This window comes from Aspergillus chevalieri, chromosome 5 (assembly GCF_016861735.1).
Source record: "Aspergillus chevalieri M1 DNA, chromosome 5, nearly complete sequence".
Lineage (NCBI taxonomy): Eukaryota > Fungi > Ascomycota > Eurotiomycetes > Eurotiales > Aspergillaceae > Aspergillus > Aspergillus chevalieri.
The window spans coordinates 1,126,501-1,148,002 of record NC_057366.1 but is presented as its reverse complement, the minus strand read 5'-3'; the positions used below and the strand labels follow the sequence as shown (position 1 = coordinate 1,148,002).

Here is a 21,502-nt window from a genome sequence, read left to right as displayed (position 1 = left end):
CGGAGTCCGGAGGCCGATATATTATCAGCTCTGCTAATCCTCCGTATCTCGGGATTATTATATTAGTCTGCTTGCAGCCTTACCGTTTTTGGTGCGCTACATTCTTCTTCAGGCACCATGGCTTGTTTGGTAGATACTCCAACCGTGGATTCGAAGAAAATCCCCTCGACGGCACCTCTTCCGGTATCTATCAATTGACAGTCGGGACTTTTCTCGGGGGGTTGATCTTCGGGGGGATACGCATATTGGCCTTGATATTAATGTAGATAATCCGGAGCATATTACAAGGCCACTACAATTTATCTAATAACCGCGATTCATAAACTCACTGGGTATTATTCAACGCCAAAGACAATAAATACATCGAGTGAGAGACACGAAAGGAAATCTTCTAATCTGCTGTGACACAGCTTGGACGCCCGTGGGCACATAAATCAATCAGACAACACTCACAGATAATCAAATCCCAAAATGCCGACTCATCAGTCTTCTTCCCGAGATAACACTGTACAGTCCGTGCTATGGTCAAGGGATATTTGCAATAATAAAAGAGAACATAAACCAAACTATTCAATCATGCAGTTGGCAATCCAGACATGTTCTCCGATATGTTGTATGGTGCCAATGCTCGTTCCAATGCGCACTCGGTTCTCATGCCGCTGGTTATTCTTGAGAACAAGGGGGAATATTGCGAGAAAAAAAAAAGGATTAAGAAGCAAAATGTCCAATCTGAATATGTAAAAGAAAAAAGGAGGAAAAAAAAGGAAAAGAAAAAAAGCGTGCCGGCCGTAAACATCGTGAAGAAATAGCGACCTCGATGATTTCCAATAAGCTGGAAAAAGGGTCGTAAGAAGGGAAATAAATCAATATGAAGAAGAATAAAGAAAGGATGATAAGCCAAATCAAAACGTCTCGCCGAGATCAGCAAGGGCGGGCTTGCGTTCGGGTGGGCTCATACGAGTGCCCTCTTCAACCCCGATGCTAGTCTTAAGACTCCGCGGAGCTGGGATCCCACTGGTAGACCGCTTCTTCCATGTTCCATTCATGGCAGTAACCGATGGCAGTCGAGTTCCGCGACACTCACTGATCGTGGCGCGCATGGCAAAGTCCTTGGCCAGACCTTCATCTTCATCGATATTGGACATGCCACTGACAATGGACGATTGGGCCGTGTGGTTACTGAGCGACGATCGAGGTCGCCGGCCCTCCGTCATCGGATTGGTCGAATAATGTCCCAGCGGCGTCTTGGTCCGGCTCTGACGACTCTCGGGTCGTGTCGAGAGTGTCACGCTGGGATGTGTTGTGTGGCTGACGGAGCTGCGACTCGAAAAACTCGTGCGGCTGCTGGGACGGCTGTCACCGGGGGTCCGCGTGCTAAACGATGGTCGACTCTGTGTGAGATAAGAGGGTACGCTGTCGCCGTCCCGAACCGAAGAGCTGAAACTGCTGCCACTCCGACGATTCCGGGAGTCTCTTCGAACGGTAATGGTTGAGGCAACCGGACTGTCTCCCATGGCTGATCCCATGGCTGATCCCGCTCGGGACGACGCACGCGAAGGTGATTCCGATGGCGGCGGGAGTTTGGACTTGGCCGACTGCACCCGCTCCTCGAGTTTCTGCATCTTGCCAATTAGACCACGAATCTGACACAGGGAACCCGATTTGGCCAGTGTCCGGCCAGCGCCATTAGTAGTGGAGCCATTCAGGCTACTAGTGCTGTTATGGAAAGAGTGGTTGGACCTAGGGACGCTCGTGCGGGACGATGCCGACAGGGTCGAGGAACGATTGCCATTGGCGAAGGCCGACGTGGCACGCGAATGAGCCAATCGTTGGGAGCTTCGTGAAGCATGCAAGGTTCGGGACGTCAGGGGTTCCCCTGCAGAAGCCTTCAGACGCGGGAAATTGGGAGCCCCGTTGATGGACTTGCGCATACTGGATGACGACTCGGAAATGGGCGGTGAGGGCGGAGTGGCCGTCGCGGATGCCATTGTGAGTTTAGTCGGGGTCGTATTGACTGAATTGAACAATGGCGACGAAATGATGGATGTGCCTGGGGAGCGATCGAAAATCTCAGGCGTCTGCGGGGTGGACGGGCTGCGGTACAAGGGCGTAGGTCTCCTGATCCGGCGACCCGTGGTCATCTCGGCATTCCGCAGTTTCTCTTGGACGATCTCGGTCTCGATCTTCAAGTCGGACAGCTCATCACGAAGACGTTGGTTCTCGATACGAAGCTGTTCGCGTTCCTGGTCTCCGTTCTTAATTTCCTCCTCCAGGAGCACCCCTCGTTCGATGGCCGCGTTGTACTTGTATTCCAGATCCTCCAGCGATGACGTGGTGTTTCGGGCCTGGCGCTCATAATCGTCGTTGGCAACCTCAATATCACGCAACTTCAAATGTAGGGTTCGGTTCGCATCTCGTAGCGTCGTAATCTCTTTTTGCAGAGTGTTCTGCGCCGAATTTCCCTCGGTCTTGGATTGCTTGCACTTGGTCTGGAAAGCGATCATGAGCATTGTCCTTATATTTTCAAAAACTGATATCATACCTTCCACTCCTCAACTTCATATCCCAAAGCCTCCACCTTTTCCTTCAGCTTCCGCTCTCGCTTTTCCGATGCCTCAATATCCTTCTCCAGCTCCGCCTCCAGGTCTCGGCTCGAGGCCTGAAAGTCCGCCAGCTCCGACTCTAGTTGTTCATATTGTGCCTTGTAGTAAGCCAGCTCATCCCCCCTGGAGCTCGTCCCATTGGGCCGCTTAGCAGAGTCATCGGCCGATGGCATGATTTCTGTGGTCGCAAAGGTGCCCAAATCTTATAACCGGTATAATTTCGAGCGGTGTAATATTATTTTTTTTTCTTGTTCTTTTTTTTTTGTTCTCTTTCTCTTTCACAGTTGCGAAGGCCTAATCTTGCTTTGGGAAGGGAAGAAACTTGAGGGGGGACAGAGTGGGCACTAACAAACGACAGTCAACGGAGGGGGCCGGCGGCGGGTAGCCGTGACGTCTGACTGTCCCAGATGATCACCGAACCGAGCAGATCATTCACGAGAACTGGCGGTAGTCTTGACTGAAGATAGGGAGAGAAGGAGAGGAATGTATAGTATAGTTGGTATGGAGGAGCCAAGAGGTCCCTCACGGGAAGCGGTGTCGCAAGTTGGGTCAGTTGAGACGGACGGAGACGGACGGGACGAGGCAAGGCGAAGACGAGGCGAGGCGAGACAGGCTGGAAAGGATAGGCACTCAAGAATGTGCCTGAAGGGAGGTCAACGACGGCACCTTCTTTCTCAAGGTCACCAAATAATATGGAATCTGTACAAAAAATCCCTCCCAGAGGGCCAAGGAGGTGAAGACAATAACAAGTAGTAGCGTAGAGTGATGTGATGAAGGTTGATTGACTTGCTGGTTGAACCACAACACGGCGTCGTCAGGGGAAGCCCGCGCTAGACTTAACGCGGTTTAGTGAGTGATGGTCCCCTCCACCGCCCGGGCAGAATTGAGCGCCGTGCGTATTCCGAGGCTCTGAGTGTCTCCGGTTTGCGACAGCGAGAATAGACACTGAGTGTGAGTCTGACCTAGTGATTGTGTGAGGGAGAGGGTGTGTGCGTGTGTGCTTAAGCACGCTATACTGGGCTATACTGGTCTGGTGAGGAAATATACAATTACAACAAGGTACGTGATGCGCTAGACTATGCCACGCACAAGGCACTCGTGGGCTCAACTCCCCCGTGTGGATTTCCTGCTCTGCTTCCACGCACTATTTTAGATGGCAATCTAGATGGGTCTGTCTATCTTGTGTTCTGATATCCGGTGGTCAAAATATATGGCCATAATAAGGCTGGGAATCTCCCAAGAGCACACGCTGACATGCGCGTTCAGCCCGTATTACTGCTAGGACCACAAAGTACTGCTAGTGCTAGTGCTTCGAGCTCAGATCATTCCATCACTATCGCCATGGCCGACCCCACCGATCTAAATCTCGACGCGCCTAGCGACCTTCAGGACATTCCTGATATGCCAATGCAGCAGTTGGTTCCTCCTCCGGAAGGCACCTATCCTGACAAGTGAGTCGTTCCACTTGCCACTCACCCGCTTACACATACTTGTTCTGAAACTACACATACCCCTACACTACTACTTATGTGAATAATACTCATGTGACGTCAGGGACACGCTGCTTCAAGCCGTGCAAGGCCATGGAAAAGCCCATGGGTACAATGTGGTCGTCAAGTCCTCGAGCACTCCAACCGAAAAGAAGCCCGGACGCACCGCCAAGGTATGGCTACGGTGCGATCGCGGTGGACACTATCGTCCGCGAAATGGTCTGACGGAGGAGACAAGGAAACGACGCAGAACGTCGCGATTAATGGATTGTCCATTCATGCTGGTAGCAGCTGGTACTCCTGGCATTTGGACATTGACCGTTTTGAACCCGACGCACAACCATGGCCCGATTGTCGAAAAGCCCCGACAGGTGCCCCATCACAAGGTGCGAAAGGGCCAGATTGCGGCCATTCCGTACGATTGGCCACATGATGCCACTCTCACACCTTATACGACGGCATTGGTGGTGGTCGACATGCAAAAGGACTGTATGTGTTATACCTGTAACTGGTGTCGGCATGAGCTAATTTCGTATAGTCTGCGCATCAGGTGGCTACATGGAGTATCAAGGATACGACATTTCTGCTTCCCAAGCTATCGTTCCCCGGATCCAGCATTTACTAAACACTTTCCGCTCAGCTGGATTCCCAATCTACCACACAAGAGAAGGTAACACGATCATCCGAAGAATTCTGACAGTCGTTGACTTGCCAGGCCACCGTCCCGATTTATCCACTTTATCCAGTCGAGAAACCTATCGGTCCAGGAATAATGCCTCGGGGCTCGGGATCGGATCCCCTGGCCCGCTGGGGCGGCTCCTGATCCGCGGAGAAGTGGGCCATGACACGATAGACGAATTGTACCCAATCCCGGGTGAACCGGTCATCGACAAGCCTGGGAAGGGCGCCTTTTCATACACGGATTTTGAACTTCTACTCCGAAACAAGGGAATCAAGAACCTTGTCTTCACAGGAGTCACCACAGACGTGTGTATATCCACGACCATGCGCGAAGCCAACGATCGAGGATTCGACTGTGTCGTGATGGAAGATGCCACTGCGGCTAGTGATCCATCTCTTCACATCAGCGCCTTGGAATCAGTCAAGATGGAGGGTGGAATCTTTGGCACAGTAGCCAAGACAGAAGATTTGGTGCACGCGGTTGAGAATTTCAAAGCCATCACTGTGAAGAAGCTGGCACCACAGATGACGGGTTGATCAGCGGCCAGATTACCTGTGTTTGGATTGCCTATACCCCTGTATGGTCGGGCGTTTTGGATGGAATTCGTAGCGGGTTTTTGTTTCTTTTGTTCACGTCCACTACCCATGTATATCTATGGGGAGTCCCCCTTTTGGTTGATACTTTTATTTCCCAGCGAGTCGACAATACCTCGGAGTTATATATTTTCAGATTCATTGGTCTAGACTATTCAAAGCCACGGGTATCATTCAATGAATCCGCATAACTGCCTGACATACGGCAATATAGAAGTACACGTCTGACAAAACAAAAACAACCCAAACGCCATGCTATCCACAATAAAACAACCACCCAAACCCCCCAAACAAAAAGATCATAACCACTTCCTCCCCGCCGCCGTAACCCTCGCCCGAAAAACCGGGCTCTTAATCTCCAACCCCACCCGATAAAATGGACTCATCACCGTCTTGACATAATTCTCATAAACCTCATTCATAAACTGCCTCACGGCCTCCTCCGTCTGCGGCGCCGTTGGATTCGCCGCGATAGAACTACTCGATGCGCGCCCCGAGCCGCCACCTCCCAGCGCGGATGCGGAAAACGAACTTCCTAGCAGCGATGAAGAGCCGGTATTTCCTCCGGAGGATGAGGTGGAGGAGGGGAGTTGGGGGGGTTGGTGGAGGAGGAGGAAGCGTGCGCCGGAAGGGGTGAGGAAAGCGGAGATGTAGGCTTGGGCTGGAGGGTAGGTGTCGATGTGTTTTAAGTACCTTTTTTACACTAGCGTTAACGTGTATTTCGCTCGTTTATGTCTCAATGTTTATGTCTCAATTGCCTGAGGCAGGGGGTGGGCGTACATATTCCCGTTCATCCACTGTGCCTCCTCAACAATATCCAAGCTCGAATGGATAATGAACTGGTTCATGTACTGCGCAGTATCCGGGAATCGGAAGCGGGCGATGCCATCGCCGCCGCTTTTCGAGGTGCCAAAAGCGATGTTGAAAAGGGGGGCATCGGTGGGCGAGAGAATTGTGAAGTAGTAGGACATGTTGCTGTCTGTCAATTATTCAGTGTGCGATGCGATCTGGGGAGAAGATGAGTTTGTCGTTGTTGACAGTTGGAGGGATGTATCACGTGCGATAAGATAGGGAGCTGAGTACTTACTTGTTTCGGATTAGCTTGGTCCCACGTGACGATAGCTTATCGATCGAGTCGATGTCACGAACTGATTGAACTCAATCACCATCGTTCGATTCTCTTGATCCTCGCAACCATTGACAGATACACACGCAATGCCACCAAACCTCTCCTACGGCCTCAACCTCCCCAACAAAAACAACAAAAAACCAGCCCCCCTCGGCCAAAAACGCAAGAAAACCATCTTCGACGACGACTCTGACGACGACCAAAAGCCCGATGGAGGTGAAGTCGAGATATCCACCATCGGAGGGATAAACGATGAGCCAGCGCCTTCAAAATCACAACTAACAAAGGAGGAACCCTCCGAACCACCCTCAAAACGAAAACCTTTCTTCACAACCACAGCCGCGACAAGCGGCAAAAAGACAGGCCCCAAACCACTCAGCAGAAACTCCATATTCGCCGACGGCGATGACGAGGACGACACAGAAGAACGACAAGAAGCGAATACAACCGGTGGCGGCCTTTCAGTGCCAAAATCCCAACAACAGAAGACCGTTGATCCCAGCAAAAACTACACGAACCTATCCGCACTGCACAGCAGCAAGAAACACGCGCAGGAAGCGCAGGAACTCGATCCCTCGATTTACTCCTACGATTCTGTTTACGATAGTCTACATGTAAAGCCGGAACAGGATAAGAAGGCGGCGGAGAAGAGCAGCGAAGTACCCAAGTACATGACCTCGCTCCTGCGCAGCGCGGAGATCCGGAAACGCGACCAGCTCCGCGCGCGAGATAGGATGCTTGCGCGCGAACGCGAAGCCGAGGGAGACGAGTTCGCAGATAAAGAGAAATTCGTTACGGCGGCGTACAAGGCGCAACAGGAGGAAATGCGGCGCGTGGAAGCTGAAGAAGCAGAGCGAGAAAAACAGGAAGAAGAGAGACGCAAGAAGAGCGGAAACGTGGGCATGGTTGGATTTTACCGGGACATACTCTCGCGGGACGAGCAGCGCCATGAGCAAGTCCTCAAAGCAACGGAGGAAGCTGCCCAACGCATCAAAACCGGCGAACCCGAAACAGAAGAAGCAGCCGAAGCTAAAGCAGACGAAGATGAAGAAAAAGCCTCCACCCGCCGCGCCGCAGAACTTAACGCCAAAGGCGCCCACATCGCCGTCAACGACGAAGGCCAAGTCGTCGACAAACGCCAACTCCTCTCCGCCGGTCTCAACGTCGCTCCCAAACCCAAGGCCGCACCTTCTGCCGCTGCTGCGCCTGCGTCTCGTGGAACCGGTGTTCCTGGCAAGCGCTTCGATGGCGTGCGCTCTGCGCGTAATGACCAGCGTGCTCGGACGACGGAGATGATTGCTGCGCAGTTGGAGGAGCGTGCGAAGCAGGAGGCTGAGGCGGAGGAAGCGAGGCAGAAGGAGGTTGCGGAGCGGAATAAGAGTCGGAAGTCGGAGAAGGATGTTTCCAGTGCTAAGGAGCGGTATTTGGCAAGAAAGAGGGAGAGAGAAGCGCAGGGTGGGAAGTGATTGTTTACTTTGGTTTATTTTGCATAGACCGGCGTTGGATGGACGTATATAGATGACTACTGTACAAATATAATCGACTACGTTGTGATATACCTTGATTATACAACAATGCAGTCCAATTATAGTATCCTATCGTCAAGACCAATGCATTCTATGTAATAAACAAACCAGCCAACCGGGCCAAAACAACAATCAAAAAAACCAGATATTCGTAACTCGTGTAATGCGTAGTGAGAGTACCCACAGTATTGGACTGTTCCCGCAAGAAGCCCAATGATGCATTATTGTCAAGATAAATATGCCGTTTATACGAGTGTATGCAATGCTATTATCATGCCGTCAGAGCAAAACTCAAACCCATCAGTCCCATACCCGCAATGGCGAATCCAATTCCCAAGTTCCGATTGTGCGTCAATGACAATCCCTCACTGAACAACTGCAGTGCCACTGAGGTCATGATACCGGCTGTCGCGGCGAACAACCCTCCGTAGACACCCCAGGACGGACCTGACATCTCGGAGCCATGGTCACCGCTGGCTTTCTGCGAACCCCAGATCCAGAGAGCGGCCAGACCGGCACCGGCAGGTTGGCTAATACCACCTAGCAAGCTAGACCAGAACATGGCCTTCCAGCGCGAGTTGAGAGCTAGGTAGAGAGGCAGGGCCATGGCGAAACCTTCGCTGATGTTGTGGATGAATAGAGCGAGGAAGACGGTCATACCCAGGGTAGGGCTGGCGTGATTAGTGGCATATGTGATGAAGCCTTCAGGGAGTTTGTGCAGAGCGATGGCCACTGAAGTCTGCAGACCGATGGAGAGGAATGCATTTTGGGGGACGTGGTGGTGATGCTGCGGCGAATGCTGATGATCGCCATGTTCGTCTTCTCCTTGTTGCTGTTGATCGTTGACATCGTCAGAGTGTGCGTTATTTGGCAATTTGCATCGATGTTCGAGAAATTCACTATGTGAGGAGGAGCTGCTCCCATCCAAGTAACCGATCCGCTGGGCACCTTCGGAGAGAGCGCGGGGATGACTCTGGGGCCATCTGGCTGGGATCTGAAGATTGCCAGGCTCTTCATCATCACCCGGCCATGTGGGCTCTTCAAACCGAGTCATACTCCGGTGGTGTCTCAAGGGCCGCGCATTCTCGTCTGGCAGATTCGTTGGCTTCGCAACGAGGGTCTTGGTACATTCGCCACCACAGGTCTGAGAGAATCCGTAGCAAGGACCGTTTTCATCACACAAAGGCTTCACCCCACCAACAAGCACGCTGATCTGCCGAGTCAAACGCATCCGGAGGGGCTCCTTCTTTTGTACGTTCCTTGGCCCAGCCTTCCCAGCCTGAAGAACAGCGGGTGTAGATGTGAACGAACGGGGCTCGATCCGTTTAAGCAGCGGGGTGCGTTCGGTGCTTCCATCAACGTCCAGATTTTCATTCTCGTTCCGCACAGGTTCTTCAACTCGACCGCGCTCCGGGTCATGCTCAGGCTCATGGGTATGGGCGCAGTCGACGACATGCGAGGGAATATAACGGTGAATTAGACCGGAGAGGAGACGAATCACTATAACACCAGCGAGAAATAGACCTATCAGAGCGTACGCTGAAGCTCGAGGGGACCAGCCCGCCTTGGTCAGGTAACGTTTCGAGGTGGGCAGCATGCTGTAGAGGGAGGTGAAGAGCTGAAAAGTCAGCACATTCTCCACTGTTCAAAACTCCATACTCGTGAAAGCGTACCATGACACCCGCACTGAGACACAACGAAGCTGAAAGGAAGCCATTGTTGGTGACGATCTGAAAGTCCTTGCGGTGGGAGAAGCGGCGGAGGACGAGGTCGGCGCAGACAACGGCGGAGCCCAGAATGCAGGCTATTCTATATTAGATACTGTATAGAAATAAACCAGAGAGATGTCAAGCTTACCCACGCCAGAGACAGCGCTCATAACCCAGCCGCGAAGGTCATTGCTGGCGGCCATAACGGAATCGTTGTAAGAGGAAGGCAAGTGATGTCAGGAAAGAAGTTGGCCACTATAAAAACGGCGATTACAAAGACGACGTGGAATAAACAAAATGAAGAAATTTGTATAAAATCCACCCCGAATGAACACCTCCTCGACAGAATAGAGAGAAAATAAGCCGAGGAAGGAGTGAGCAGCTAAAAGAAAAGAAAGAGCCATCGCGACTGGTGCTGTCCCCAAGGTCCGCATTTGTTGCATTCAAATGTACACAGCGGTATATATATAGATGGTGTATTATTATATGCATATAACGAGAATCATATGGAGACGAGGGAGAAAAAAAAGATTACAATTTAAGATATTAGATCGTACCATGAAAGATGGACTGACGTTATGCATACTCATTCCATACAAATATAGTGGTGTTCGTATATCCCAGTCTCTTTCTACTTGCATGCACTTATATTAAATTCATCCTGGTCATTCACTATGCCTTTTCTGGCATGAATACAAACCCATTTACTCCCGCTAGTACTACAGAGTATGTAAAATAATAATCACATGTCGTGGCCCCGTGACCGCCCACTTTGGCTTCACCATTTCCCCGTTGGGTTTGTTTCCCTCTTCTCTTCTCTCTTCCTACGGAGTACAGGCACGCACCATGTCCAAGGCCACTTTCGCTGCCATTGCAGCAGCCAGTGCTGCCACCGGAGCCGGAATCACTGCCCTCTTCTACAACCAAAGCCCCCGTCCCCAACAGCAGCCGTCGCAGCCGCCGCAAAGAGTCGGCACCTTCGACAGCGCCGCTCCCACACCCACCACAAAACCCTTCCCCAGACCCGGAGCAACCCCCGGAGCCCCCGTCGACCCAGCCGGCATCCTCCAATATGGCTTCCCGGGCCCCATTTCCGACACCATCGCTGCAGCCCCCCTGCACGGCGCCTACGACCGCCGCACGCGCAATCCCGCCTGGGTAGCCGAACACATCACCCCGCAGTCGCTCGCCATGAACAACGCAGACCGCAAACACAGCGCCTTCGCCGAGGACCAGTCCATCCCTGCGCCCTTCCGCGCCCGTCTCGCAGACTACTTCCGCTCCGGCTACGACCGCGGCCACCAGGTCCCTGCCGCGGATGCGAAATGGTCGCAGGCTGCGATGGACGGGACGTTCGGGCTGACGAATATGTGTCCGCAGGTCGGGGAGGGCTTTAACAGGGATTATTGGGCGCATTTTGAGGGATTCTGTCGCGAGTTGGCGAAGAAGTATCCTTCTGTGAGGATTGTGACGGGGCCGTTGTATCTCCCGCATAAGGATGCGGATGGGAAGTGGCGGGTGAATTATGAGGTTATTGGAAATCCGCCTAATGTTGCTGTGCCGACGCACTTTTACAAGGTTATCTATGGTGAGGATGGGACGAATAGTCCGTCGAGCAAGGTTGCGCTGGGGGCGTTTGTATTGCCTAATGCAAGGATTCCAAATGACAGGCGGTTGGTGGATTTCGAGGTTCCTCTTGAGGTTGTTGAGCGGGCGAGTGGTCTTGAGTTTGCGTCCAAGTTGGAGGCGAACCGTCGCAAGAGACTGTGCCAGGAGGTCAAGTGTGAGGCGGTTGTGCGCGAGTTCAACAACTCTAGGCGCAACTAAACATTGGTACCGTTGACATTTACATTTCGGTTTCTTCTGTCTATTTTATCGATCTGGCGTTCTTTGGTCTCGCCGTCGTGCATATAGAATGAATTAATGCATATCATGATTTATCAGTACAGATTGACACTCATCGAATTCGACAAATCCCATATTAATAGGTAAGAATATTCAAGTATAACAGACATGCACCAGGGGTATTTTTTTCCTTGTCCATCCCACTCATTCATCAGTCATGACAAAACAAAGGACAACAAAAACGAACCCCTCAAAACTCCATATAGCACCTAGGATATCTTCCCCAAACAAAACAATAGCATCATCGCTCGATAGATCAGAATAAATGGCAAGATGCAAGATTAAACAAAGAGAAAAACAGTGAAAGAGTGAAAATATAGACTAGGGAAGCCGAGGTAGTCAAGCTAACTGCCTCTCCAGCCCCCTTGGCGGTGTCAGAATAGGCGGCATCCCGCGATACGCCGCCGATGGCGAGGGTGAGGGCGAAGCCCTCAATCCCCGACTAGCCCGACTCGTAGGCACAGGCCCGAAATCTGAGTCATCGATTCCAATATTTAACCTTCCGATGTCAACAGGGAGTTGTTCGGGGATTCGTAATCGCGCACGGTGTCCCGCATCAGGGGACTCGGGGAACGCAGACTGCGACATGGCGAAGGCGACAGATTCATCAGGGCTACCCGGTAGAGTAATGAATGTGGCGTTAAGGGTACGCGCGATGTCCTCTAGAATGACTTCCATGGGTGCGATGTATGCTGTGTGGCTTTTCTCGGACCACGCGAGAACGTGGCCGCAGATGCGGCCAGTGGACTTTTCGAATACCCATGCTCCAGAGTCGCCGGGGACTAAATGGACGAGGGGCCTGTTTAGCCTATGTTCACTTTGTTTCCTTTTTAATAAGTTTGAAGTAGGGCAGTCGCTTACCTCCAAAGTTCCCGTCGACGCAGAAACTGGTCGAAAAAGATTGTCTTCCATGTAACTTGACGAGTGTCATAGCTCTAGAAATCTGGCCGGTTTGTAGGCCGCTGGTTCGTCCACAGCAGTGGACCTTGAGACCACCGAGATCTTCCATCCTAGCCACGTCGTTCAGGTATATCGCTTCGCCCTGTACAGGGCCTTGCTCTCCACGTCTTTGTCTGTGATGGGGTGCGTATCTCGATCTGGCACTCTTGTCGAATACAATATTTCGAGCATCGGTTCGGCTGTCGTTGATCTTGATCAACGCCCAATCGATCTCATGCTTGATCCCTTTGTGTGTCCATCGTCTGACACCAGAGGATGCATGGACGTATCCGAGAGCATGTGATGCAAGGTGTTCGTCATCTCGGTCTTCAGGAGATGGAAAGAAAGCTTCATTTACGTCGTCGATCGCCGGTTGGGTCACGAACAGTCGTGGCTCCTCCCCCGGCTCGATGCCAGCGGTATCACCAATCGAAGCCGCATCTTCATCTTCATACGGATCCTCTTCGTCTGAGGAATAGCTCTCTGAGAGCAAATAGTCATCAAAACTTCGATCCAAGTCCTCTGATAACGAAAAATCGTCTTCATCGTCTGAGATCTGAAACTCAAGGTCGATGGGCGGGTCCTGGTCACACCAGCTGTACATCAAATCAGGATTTGCATTTGAATGCATCGAATCGCCGGCCCAATTCCCAGATGATCTGAGCGGAGCGTCAGCAAACTCGCCCTGGGGTTCTTCCTCATCGTCCTCGCCATCACTGGGTGCCTCCAGCATGTGATGAACTGTCATCCCATACGGCATGCCGTCCACCATAACAGCACCGCCATAAGACACCGGAGGCAAGTGTTCTTCATTTCGAAACGCACCTATAGACGCACCGCAGAGGGGTCTCTCCTGATAACATGGGTTCAGATCCTGTTGCGTAAACACTGGCGCTTCTTCCCTCCCAGGCCGGGTTGTCTTTGCAGGCCTGCGGCGCTTCTTTCTTGGAACCTTTGAGCGCTGGATATCTCCGCGCAGCACGATCAAGTCCCAAGCGTCGTCGTTGAGCACAAAGTACTTCTTCAAAGCAGCCCGGACCTTTTTGGCGCTAGCACAGGTCACGCAAATGGTCGTCTTGGCGTTCTCTGCTGTCTCGCCTGCCATCATGAGCGTGACACCACAAGATTCTGCGGAGTCTTTCAAGATCTTCTCCAGAAGCTTCCGCAACCGAGGCAACAACTGGAAGTTCCACTGGTTGAGGTGCTGTTGGGGTATGTCGATGTTCGTGAGCTTCTTAAAGGTCCTCTTCTTTGCGTTCGAGTCCTCCAAGCCCATCTTCTCCCTCAACTTCTTCACTTCAGACATCGAAATTCCAGAACGCGGCTCCCGAGGGGGCCTTGGTGGCAATGCTGGCGCTTTTTCGGACGCGTTTTTTATGAGGGCTTTTCCAGCGGCTGTCTCCGACTCCGGCACAAGGGCGAGTGGCAGGCAATCATCCAACTCCTCGGCGGCTGGAGCAGAGAAGATATCTATACCACAACAGGACCAAATGATCTTGCAAGCAGTGTAAAGGAAGTTCATTGAGAACGAGAAGATCCCGTCTGGTGCCGACAAGTCCAAGACCGGGTAGTGGTAAACCTGAGGAACTCGAATGTTGAGATCGTCGAATGGCTGGGTGGAGAGATGGAAGTTGGGTGCATCGAGACACAGCTGGACCACATGAAGATAGGCGCTGCCGCACTTAGGACCCAACTTCTGCAGATAAACGTTCTCGATCCTCTGCTTGAACATGGAGTTGGTGTATTTCATCTTCCAGAGTCTGCTGATAGGCGTCCATAGACCAATTTCCATCAAGACAAGACCTAAAGAGTAGAGGTCATAAGCCCAACCAGCCTCGTCGTCCATTAACCTTCGGTCATCTGGGTGGCGGTAAATGCTGGTTGAGAGTGTTTCCGGTGATGGGCCATTACCAGAGAAATGGGAGAAGGATGTTAAGTAGGGACGTCTGAGATTCTCTGTAAGACCAACTTCGTCATTCTTCGAGCTGGTTAGCCCTGGGAGGATAAGAACATTTCCGCTGTTGATGTTCCCGTGTACGATGTTTTGACTTCGAAGATGGAGGACTGTCATCAGAAGGTCGTATGCCAGACGAAAACGAGTCTCGAGGTTAGGCACGTGGTAGTCATCACCAGCTTGAAGCAGAGAGACCAAGGGCTTCGGTTTCAACTCGTTCAGTAGATCGGCAGGGTTGCGGAGGAAAGGGAAGTAGTCGACCGGCATTTGGTAGATGAAAGCGTACCGAGAATTGGGCATGTCAATGTAGTACCCAAGAAACCTCAACAAACCCAGATGCGACACTCGAGCATTCTGGATCAGCTGATCCAATGTACTATGTACTCTCTCGAGTCGTTGATTTCCTGGGTCAGGAGCCGTATTCTGCGCCTCCACCATCATCGGGGCATATTCCACCAAAACAGAAACCGTAGTGTCTTTGGTTCCGGCCAGAAAAGGCGATGCGGATGTCCTCATACGGCCAACCGCACGGGAATCGGTTGAAGCAGTTACTTGCTCTTCGTAGGGAGGAGGGTTGTTGTCATGGGAGGTGCCGGAGAGTTGTAAAGCGGAGCGGTCGATAAGGAAAGGGTTCGAGGGCGCTAGCTTGGAAGAAATGCGCTTCTCGCCAGCTTCGAGATAGGCCCTAGTAGAAAACGGATCGTCCCCTTTAGTGGTAGGGCTGGGTCGTGTACGTGATTTCATGGCGGACTGACTACACGACATGTTGCGCCGTGAACGAGATAAATCGTAGAGCGTATCAATGCAGCCCGTCAAATCACCCAGGAGAGTCCTCGAGCGCTCAATATCCTCATCCGTCCAATGTGTCTTGGTGGGCAAAGTGCTCAGACTATCCTTCGATGGCGGGTCCGCACGGCTGCCTTTGGGCGGCAAATCCGAAACCCCATGCTGCAACCGTTCCGCCTCATTGAGCAATTGCTGGATCGAAGACATGACACTAGCCACGACATCGCTAATACCAGCCTGTGTTAATGACTCGTCGATATCGTTCGGTTGGGCGGCACTGGCGTCGCTCCAATCCAAGCCCCATGCCAACAATCGATCACGCTGCTCTCGAAAACTCCGATGAAGTGCCACAAGTTCCGGATCGTCGACCGCTTTCGATGCCGTAGTGACACTCTCGCATGAGGTCTTCGTATCTGTATACATCTTCGTGAGACGGCGTTGGAGGTATGACCCCCCATGGTGGAGGACGGACATCGTTGCGGTTGCGGGGGGGTGTCCGGGGATACTCGAGTCGGGGAAAAACAGATAAAACAGATGCAATGCGCAAATTCGTCGTTTCAGACCGGCGAGCTCATCATTGTGTAAGTCTCATTCACACATTATTGTCTGCTACGGAGAGATATGGGCGAGAAAGGGAGAAAGAGAGACGAGGAGGCAGAAGAATAATGTAAGAGAAGCAAAGAAGTGACGGAGGCTGACACTAGTCCCGATCTGGATGATCTGCTGCTGTTAAGAATAGTGGGCAGAATTCTGCTGCCTAACCAATCAGAGTCTGCAAATGGACACAGCCGCCCATGCCAAGCCGCTAGCGTGCGTGTGCTTGGCGCGTCACGTGGCAGGCAGCCGCAAACAATAAAATGCACTGTCATTGGGCAGGGCGTAACTATACATGTGGCTGACTCAGCTGTGTCTGTGCATTATTCTGTAGGGCAGAGGACGTGCCATTGTCTAGGCAAGGCTTGTTATGAGGTGTTCATGATGTGAAGCATTTACTTGTGTGTGTGTGCGTGTGTACATGCGTGTGTTGGACATATCTAGTGACACCAATGCATATGCCCATATGCATGATGCAGAGATCTAGGGGTTTTTTTTTTTTTTTTTTTTTGCCTGTTGCCTGTTTGAATAATGTAGCCTTGAAAACCATATTTTCATTAATCTAAATTTAATCTACAATGAAGAAAAAACAGCACACTATTGTAGCAAGGAACTAGAGAAGCGAGGATCATAGACAACGTAGTTGATAAATCACCTGCTGGCCGCACTAACCTGAGGATTCTTGTCGCGGAAGTTATGCAGCCGCTCCCCGATCAGATACACATCATCTCTGACATTGGTCCGCCAGGTTTCAATTTGTCGGCGCACCCAAATCGCTAACCATAGCATGACGCCCAATAATAGAGTGCTGGGGTACGCATAACGGTAGACCTTGGACTGCACATCGAGCGAGGAAGCAAACACGGTTGAGTTCAGTGCAAATCCAAACATGAGCGGGATGACCACAGCGATAGTACCTGCAAGGATAATCGGGAGCAATAATGCCCGTGTTGCCAGACGAACATTGGGGTTAAACCAACCATCCTCCTCCGGGAAGATGTTCTTGAGCGCGATGGCCGGACGAGACCTTCGGTTCCACAGTGTGATCTTGATCGCCATCTGGACATACAGGACTCCCAGAGTCCAGTCCTGGACGAAGTGAATGACCGGCGCCTGGGCGCCACCGAAAAAAGTGTGGAGCGGAATCAACACGTAGAGCTCCAGAATCAGAGCAACCAATGACGGAAGAACAACCGAAAAGGCGGTAACGATGTACGCGACACGCAGACCAGAAATTGTTGCGTTAAAGAATCCGAGACACGCCTGGCGAGGAGAGCGCAAGTACGGACGCAGAAAACTCTTCACCGCTGCAAAGGCTGTTCGACAATACGCCACAGCATAGGCAGCACTACCAACAATGCAGATCCCAGCGGAGAAGGCATAGATGTCGTTCAATGGGGCATGCTTGGGGAAGTACGACGACAAGATCTTGCGGCCAGTGACGAGTGGAAGAACGGTGATCCCTACACCTGTGATAGCCGCGAAGATCCATAACGAGAAGATGAAAGCTGCAATGCGAATTTTGAAAAACGGCGGCACGTAGACTTTGGTGAACGATTCACTGTTCCAGCCATGTAGCCCGGTATCGGTATCCGGAGCACCATCGAGTCGCTTGTTATCTTCCGTCACATCCAAGAACACCCGGCTGCCCTTCGGAATGCGAACCTGGTCAGACGCTGGAGCTCGCACAAATCGACCATCGCGGACAAAGTATGCATCAAGGCCATCACTTTCAGCGCGCTTTCTCTGTTCTTCGCCAACAACTGGATGTGTAATGTCACCCTTCTTCCCCGACAGCACATCCCACCAAGTTTGTCGTACATGATGTCCTTCCTCATCAGGCTGCCTCTCACCAAAGAAGAAGTTCGTCAATCGCAACAAACGTGCGCATTTGTGGAACCACCAATCATACAGATCATTGAGCCCATCTCCAGGTTTGATCTCTTTGAGGGCAAATGGCATGATGACGTTGTAGAACAGTAGATCGACAGGAAATTCAAGAATAGGAATAGTTGCAGCCCAGTGGACTGGGAAGATTCCATCGAAGGCGTAATTCAAGCCCCAGACGACACCACCAAGGCAAACAATGACCAATGCTCCGTAGACCATTGCACTAAATGCGATCTTACGCAGCTGGGTGGTTATGTTGCGTTCCAAGACGTCTCGCACGGGGTGGAACGTCGGATCATCGGGGTCGCGGATGAAATCTGTCACACATTAGCCATCCACCAGTCTGTTAAAGCCATAAGAACTTGAGGGAAGAGGGGAATCTTACAAAGGACACCACTTCTCATAATCTTTCTGCACATCGAGACGAAAAGGGCAAAATGGAACATGTAGCATGTACCAATAAACCAATGCACAAAAAGAGAAGTAAGAGGCGTTGTGTTGGTGAATTCAATCCGCGAAGCAATGGTGGCGTTCTTGAACAGAGGCATAAGGGCAAGATCAAGTAGCGAACCGCAATACAATGGAAAGACAATCATCTCAATTCCAATGATGAGGATGACTTTCATTACCCCGCCAGCTTGATGAAGGACATCGGCCACAAGCCCTTCCATCCGTTGCCCGCGGTTGACCCCCGAAAGGAAACCGGTGATACGCAGGTACAAAAGACTGAGAACTGATGCAAGAACATATCCCATGATGATTGCAATCACCCGGTCTCCCGAGCCCCAAACGGCGAGTAAGTGATAATCGCTAGGCTGACCGAATGAGGCAGTCTTCGCCAAGCCCGCATTGACCCATTTTGTGCTGCTTAGTGAAAGGAATGGGTGACGAACAAAGTCATGAAGTTGTCCTCGCGTCTGCACTATGATATTGCCGAAATTTATCGTCTTGAAGTCAATCCATGACAGGCCCCGTAAGTCGAGTGTAATAAGTCGGAGTGGAAGATCATGCAATATGAATTTGCAAACGACAAACAGTGCCCGAAAGAGACCCACAATCCGAGCTTCGTGAATCTTCAAAGCCTGGTGAGAAAGAACGGAAAACATAGGAACATCTGATTCATGAAAGACAAAGAATGCATTGATCACTTTCCTCAATCGACTACCGCTGGCATCGATCAAAGACAATGATGCATTGGTCACGGTCTTAGTTCGAGGAACCCAATCTCCTAGTGGCACGATGGAACCAAAAGGACTGAGTAGGACCTTGCAGATGATGCTAATCGCGTACATCACATAGCCCAAGCTTCCGATGAGGGTGTCCAGTGTGACATCCGCGATCACCGACACAGCCGTCATAGGAACCCCAAAGATGAGTTCTATAGGGTTGGCTAGAAGAACCAGCGCGATCTTGCCCCATAGGTACGGAAGCCAAATCCCAAGGGCCACTGTGAAAGAAATCAACAGTGCACTGAAAACACCGTTCTGCAAAAGGCCGAAGATAGGTCCCTGCATGCCGATAAGCTCCAGGATCCCTTCCAAATCATCCGCTTCATCGATAGCTTCAACATCGTTGGCATCAACAGGCTCGCCTGCAGCATCGACAACGTCCTGATCAATGTCATCGATGAAATGTTGATTGTTTTGTACTGGTATAAACGGCTCTTCAAGTGCAGGGTCCTCAACGATATGCTCGTCATCTTGTTGAGGGCGCTCCTGGGCCTGAGCTTCAAGGGTAATATCAGCCCAGAACCAATCCAAAACTCTCTCGGCAAGTGGTCGAGGAATACGAGCAGGAGATTCAGCCGTGTGTGAGGATTCATGGTGGTTTTCGGACGGCCTAGGACCCATACTGTCCGTGTCGTTGGGGGCTGGTGTATTGGCAGCACTATGTTCCTGGCCAGAATAAATTCTATCATTTGAAGCTGCTGTCGCACTCGACTCTGCAACTGGGCCGTTATCCGGATTTGTTGAAACGTCTGAGGCTTGCCTCTGGAAATCGAAGGTAAACGCATGACTTGATGAGCTCGCACCTGATTCCCCTCCAAAGCGTGGAGGTGCGATATCTCGAGTGGAACCAATATTGACCAAAGACTCAGGTTGAGATTGATTCGCAGAGGTTGCGTGCGACGCTTCTAGAAACGCAGGAAACTCGTCCCTATTTGTCTCGATGTTGTTCATCAAAGAGTCCATCGTAGCACTGGCGTCGGTATCGGCGGGGTCACGATTAGAAGATCGTTTCTGCTGTAGTCTCGTCATCAGGGTTACAAGCCAGTCCAGCTCCTCCTGACGGCCTTCTTCCTCAATGATCCTTAGAATGTGATCCGGATTACCATCGCCACGCATCCAAAGATCTCTGAATGTAGGCCATAGCTGATTGTGTACCGGAGCTTGCTCCGTTGTCTGGTGATACCCTGTCCCGTGACTTGAACTCCTGGGACTCATGAAATCAGAAGTGTTCAATCCTTCCGCTCCTATATTTCGAATGTCGAACGGGCTTTCTCTAATAGAATTTTCTTGGGTCGGCGGAAGCTCTTCTTCCTCTCCGTGGTCGGAGATTCGTTCAACAGGGTCTTCAGCTTCATCATTATGGAATTCATGTTCATGCAAATGAGGTTGGGGCTGCAACTCAGGCTGAGGACCTTCCTGATTAGGCGGATTATTTGCGATCAATTGAACAGCAGCTTCACGTTCCCCGTCGGCAATATTCGCCATTGGCTGTTGCTGAACGACCCATTCTCGAATCAAAAAAACCAAGATGAAAGCAAGAACAACCAATAGCGTGATCAACTGGCCTTCCAGAGTATCAATGATGATATTGTTGATTGTCGGAGAACGTGTCAAAGAATTCAGAAACTTCACATCAGAAAGCCATGAGGGTTGTCGTAGTTTGGGGGAACTTGTGGTCACGTTTGCGTTTCCTGGCGCAGTACTGGATGAAATAGCAGGGAGAAATAGGGTTGAAAGTCCCTTTTTAATAAAAGCTAGCATCAACGGCTCGCCGGTTGAATAGCTGAACATTGAAGATGCTGGTGACTCTACTGCTCGCACATCAGTCACCGTCGACTGCGCTGCAGCTGAAACTGCCGAACTGGTAGCAGCAACGACAGCCTCGGTTAAAGTAGCACCATCTGCGACACGCCCAGCCTTGGTTGTGTTTTGCTGTAAAGTATTCCCGCCTGGCCAACGGCCATCTGCAAGCCAGAAAAGTGCCCTCCATATAGCCCTCATAGACCATGGCAACCATCCAAGCCAAACAAACGCAACAAGAACGAACCGCAACCATGTCACAACTGTACGGAGGATGTGGAGCGTCAATTGTTTCAGGAATAAGGGAGCCGGGAGGTCTCGTGGCATTTTCGGATCGTAGAGCTTAGTGAAACGGAACGGTGTTTTGCATAGTTCACAGTACTTTTTCTGCGAGTGAGACAGCCATTCCACCAAGCAAGACTGATGAACGAATTTGATACTCCCGCTACACCTGCAGGGATAGAACAGCTGATCATCTTCCGAGCCCTCCCCACGGCAGATTCGACATGTATCCGGTTCTTCGAAGCCCTTTTCTCTCCCGTCAGCGTTGACATTCGTAGCGTACGCAGGATCATTCATCAAGTCTGGGAAGGACCCGGAGCCCGCATACCCGCGGGGCCCATTCTCCGGGAAGTCCATCTTGGTAATGTCGCTATCGACTATCCGACCTGGC

At 51.4% G+C, this 21,502-nt stretch overlaps 8 protein-coding genes across 8 annotated transcripts; 3 read left to right on the top strand and 5 right to left on the bottom strand.

Annotated features, from left to right (window-relative positions):
• Positions 1–902: 902 nt before the first annotated feature.
• Positions 903–2,776, bottom strand: nde1 (nuclear distribution protein NudE; the record flags this gene model as incomplete). Its single annotated transcript, XM_043280115.1, has 2 exons — positions 903–2,489; positions 2,543–2,776. 2 exons carry the CDS (start codon positions 2,774–2,776, stop codon positions 903–905), a joined length of 1,821 nt encoding a protein of 606 aa, XP_043137726.1.
• Positions 2,777–3,944: 1,168 nt separating this feature from the next.
• On the top strand, positions 3,945–5,311 carry ACHE_50400A (cysteine hydrolase family protein; the record flags this gene model as incomplete). Its single annotated transcript, XM_043280114.1, has 3 exons — positions 3,945–4,054; positions 4,158–4,582; positions 4,632–5,311. 3 exons carry the CDS (start codon positions 3,945–3,947, stop codon positions 5,309–5,311), a joined length of 1,215 nt encoding a protein of 404 aa, XP_043137725.1.
• A 356-nt stretch (positions 5,312–5,667) lies between these two features.
• Positions 5,668–6,339, bottom strand: TRS20 (TRAPP subunit TRS20; the record flags this gene model as incomplete). The annotated part of the gene is made up of 2 exons (XM_043280113.1): positions 5,668–6,061; positions 6,149–6,339. The coding sequence occupies 2 exons, from the start codon at positions 6,337–6,339 to the stop codon at positions 5,668–5,670; spliced, it is 585 nt and encodes a 194-aa protein (XP_043137724.1).
• Positions 6,340–6,583: 244 nt separating this feature from the next.
• Positions 6,584–7,963, top strand: ACHE_50399A (splicing regulator NSRP1-like domain-containing protein; the record flags this gene model as incomplete). Its single annotated transcript, XM_043280112.1, has 1 exon — positions 6,584–7,963. The coding sequence occupies one exon, from the start codon at positions 6,584–6,586 to the stop codon at positions 7,961–7,963; it is 1,380 nt and encodes a 459-aa protein (XP_043137723.1).
• A 331-nt stretch (positions 7,964–8,294) lies between these two features.
• ACHE_50398S (Zn(2+) transporter ZRT3) lies at positions 8,295–9,935 on the bottom strand (the record flags this gene model as incomplete). Its single annotated transcript, XM_043280111.1, has 3 exons — positions 8,295–9,641; positions 9,697–9,827; positions 9,881–9,935. 3 exons carry the CDS (start codon positions 9,933–9,935, stop codon positions 8,295–8,297), a joined length of 1,533 nt encoding a protein of 510 aa, XP_043137722.1.
• A 643-nt stretch (positions 9,936–10,578) lies between these two features.
• On the top strand, positions 10,579–11,559 carry NUC1 (DNA/RNA non-specific endonuclease; the record flags this gene model as incomplete). Its single annotated transcript, XM_043280110.1, has 1 exon — positions 10,579–11,559. The coding sequence occupies one exon, from the start codon at positions 10,579–10,581 to the stop codon at positions 11,557–11,559; it is 981 nt and encodes a 326-aa protein (XP_043137721.1).
• A 417-nt stretch (positions 11,560–11,976) lies between these two features.
• On the bottom strand, positions 11,977–15,790 carry ACHE_50396S (uncharacterized protein; the record flags this gene model as incomplete). Its single annotated transcript, XM_043280108.1, has 2 exons — positions 11,977–12,419; positions 12,499–15,790. The coding sequence occupies 2 exons, from the start codon at positions 15,788–15,790 to the stop codon at positions 11,977–11,979; spliced, it is 3,735 nt and encodes a 1,244-aa protein (XP_043137720.1).
• Positions 15,791–16,561: 771 nt separating this feature from the next.
• ACHE_50395S (E3 ubiquitin-protein ligase SSM4) lies at positions 16,562–21,468 on the bottom strand (the record flags this gene model as incomplete). Its single annotated transcript, XM_043280107.1, has 2 exons — positions 16,562–18,117; positions 18,186–21,468. The coding sequence occupies 2 exons, from the start codon at positions 21,466–21,468 to the stop codon at positions 16,562–16,564; spliced, it is 4,839 nt and encodes a 1,612-aa protein (XP_043137719.1).
• Between the last annotated feature and the right edge of the window lie 34 nt (positions 21,469–21,502).